This window comes from Alosa pseudoharengus, unplaced genomic scaffold (assembly GCF_046254945.1).
Source record: "Alosa pseudoharengus isolate Yale_2024_CS ecotype anadromous, Long Island Sound unplaced genomic scaffold, YU_APseudo_1.1 YU_APseudo_1.1_scf_21, whole genome shotgun sequence".
NCBI lineage: Eukaryota > Metazoa > Chordata > Actinopteri > Clupeiformes > Clupeidae > Alosa > Alosa pseudoharengus.
Genome location: NW_027468674.1, coordinates 6,558,839 through 6,561,338, shown reverse-complemented (window position 1 = coordinate 6,561,338; position 2,500 = coordinate 6,558,839). Strand labels below are relative to the sequence as shown.

The following is a 2,500-nucleotide window of genomic DNA, read 5'->3' as shown; positions in this document are numbered from 1 at the left end:
GAAGGATGCGGGATGGACCAGCACCTGCTTGAGCACGAGCCTGAGAGAGAGAGAGAGAGAGAGGGGGAGAGGGAGAGAGAGAGAGAAAGAGAGAGAGAGAGAGAGAGAGAGGAAGAGAGAGAGAGAGAGAGAGAGAGAGAGAGGAAGGGAGAGAGAGAGAGAGCAACAGTGTTTCCAACTAGATGTACCGCAGAGCGGTACAAAATATGACCCAGTCCAGCACATTTTTTCCACAAAAAGAAATCACGCTGAAAGGCCTATATGATTCTAACTGTCTCACTAAATTGCATTATCCACACTCAATTCTTGGTATCTGCTAGACAACAAGTACCAAAACATGATTAGTTCATAGATTTCACATGTAAAATTAATTTTATACAACCCCACCTCCATCTTGCCTGTTCATAATTCTGAGAAATTCTTGATTGTTTGTGTTATGTTTATGTTATGTGTGTGGGTGTGTGTGTGTGTGAGTGTGTGTGTGGGTGTGTGTGTGTGTGTGTGCGTGCTTGTGTGTGTGCCTGCGTATGTGCCTGTGCATGCAAGCGTACATATGTCTACTGTGTGAGTATGTGTCATACGTATGATTACTGTGAATGTATATGTGTGTGTGTGTGTGTATCTGTTTGTGCACATGTGTGCACATGAAATGGGTTAACATGACCCCTGGAGGCAAACATACGGAAAAAAATGGTCATCCTAGGCCCTACAGTTCTCAAGATATTCACAGAGAACTGTGTCTGCCCTACCCTCCTTTCGGGGGGTCCAGTCCAGCGGGGGGGCTACAGATCAAAACGAAAAATTACGGTTCCATGCTATCCATGTGGGGGTACATGCCCACCAAGTTTTGTGTACCCCGGTCTTTCAGTGTCCCGGGAATCCTTGTTGGTGTACGTCACTAAATGAACACATAAATTATTTTATTGTAAGGCCCCCCATGAACGAAAGTACACAAAACTTAGCATGTATTCGGAGGGTGTCATAATGATCCTACACTTTTAATTTCGTGCAGTTTTGACCTTGTCAGCCAGAGATATTGTGATGAAAACACCTAATTTTTTGCTTTTTAATTTTTAACTAGGTGGCGCTATACATGAAATAAGTGGTAATGGGATGGGTTGACATGCCCCCTTAGGGAGGCAAACATACGGAAAAAAATGGTCATCCTAGGCCCTACAGTTCTCAAGATATTCACAGAGAACTGTGTCTGCCCTACCCTCCTTTCGGGGGGTCCAGTCCAGCGGGGGGGCTACAGATCAAAACGAAAAATTACGGTTCCATGCTATCCATGTGGGGGTACATGCCCACCAAGTTTTGTGTACCCCGGTCTTTCAGTGTCCCGGGAATCCTTGTTGGTGTACGTCACTAAATGAACACATAAATTATTTTATTGTAAGGCCCCCCATGAACGAAAGTACACAAAACTTAGCATGTATTCGGAGGGTGTCATAATGATCCTACACTTTTAATTTCGTGCAGTTTTGACCTTGTCAGCCAGAGATATTGTGATGAAAACACCTAATTTTTTGCTTTTTAATTTTTAACTAGGTGGCGCTATACATGAAATAAGTGGTAATGGGATGGGTTGACATGCCCCCTTAAGACCAACATACATAAAAAAGGTGGACCTCCTAGGCCCTACGGTTCTCGAGATATTCACAGAAAACTGTCTCCGGCCACCTACAGGCCAGTTGGTGTATAGTAACATAAATTAATTTATTGTGTGGCCCCCCATGAACGGAATTCCACAAAATTTGGCGTGCATACAGAGGGTGTCATAATGATCCTACACTTCCAATTTCGTGCAGTTTTGACTATGTTAGGTCACAGATACCTGTGATTACAACACCTCATTTTTACTTTTTTGTGTTTAACTAGGTGGCGCTATACATGAAATGAGTGGTTATGGAATGGGTTGACATGGCCCCTTGAGATCAACATACAAAAAAAAAATGGTCCTACTAAACCCTACGGTTTTCGAGATATTCACAGAAAACTGTGTCTGCCCTACCCTCCTTTCGGGGGGTCCAGTCCAGCGGGGGGGCTACAGATCAAAACGAAAAACGATGGTTCCATGCTATCCATGTGGGGTTACATGCCCACCAAGTTTCGTGTACCCCGGTCTTTCAGTGTCCCGGGACTCATTGACGGAAATTTGGGCATGCGAAAAAGAAAGAAAAAAAAAAAAATTCTGACTAAACCTATATGACCGCCGCTTCGCTGCGCGGCGGTCATAATAACTCCAGTCCAGCCCCTGTACTGTAACAGTGGTGCTGGTAATGATGAACTACCTGATATTTAAAAAGCCCTCCCAAAATGCCATGGCATCAAAGACAACACTTTAGCATCAGTGGGTCTGACTGATGACCAGAGGACAGAAGACAGACCACTGACTGCACCTTTAAACCCACTGGGTCTGACTGATGACCAGATGACAGTAGACAGACCACTGACTGCACCTTTAAACCCAGTGGGTCTGACTGATGACCAGAGGACAGAA

The 2,500-nt window shown here is 44.5% G+C and overlaps 1 protein-coding gene across 1 annotated transcript in view; it reads right to left on the bottom strand.

The window, feature by feature from the left end:
• The window catches only part of cbx6b (chromobox homolog 6b), a 19,065-nt gene that overhangs the window by 5,898 nt on the left and 10,667 nt on the right, over window positions 1-2,500 (bottom strand). Inside the window, exon 5 of the mRNA XM_076297755.1 lies at window positions 1-40. This exon is cut by the window's left edge and continues 5,898 nt beyond it. Within this exon, the coding sequence (XP_076153870.1) occupies window positions 1-40 (40 nt within the window). The remainder of the gene's footprint in view (window positions 41-2,500) is intronic.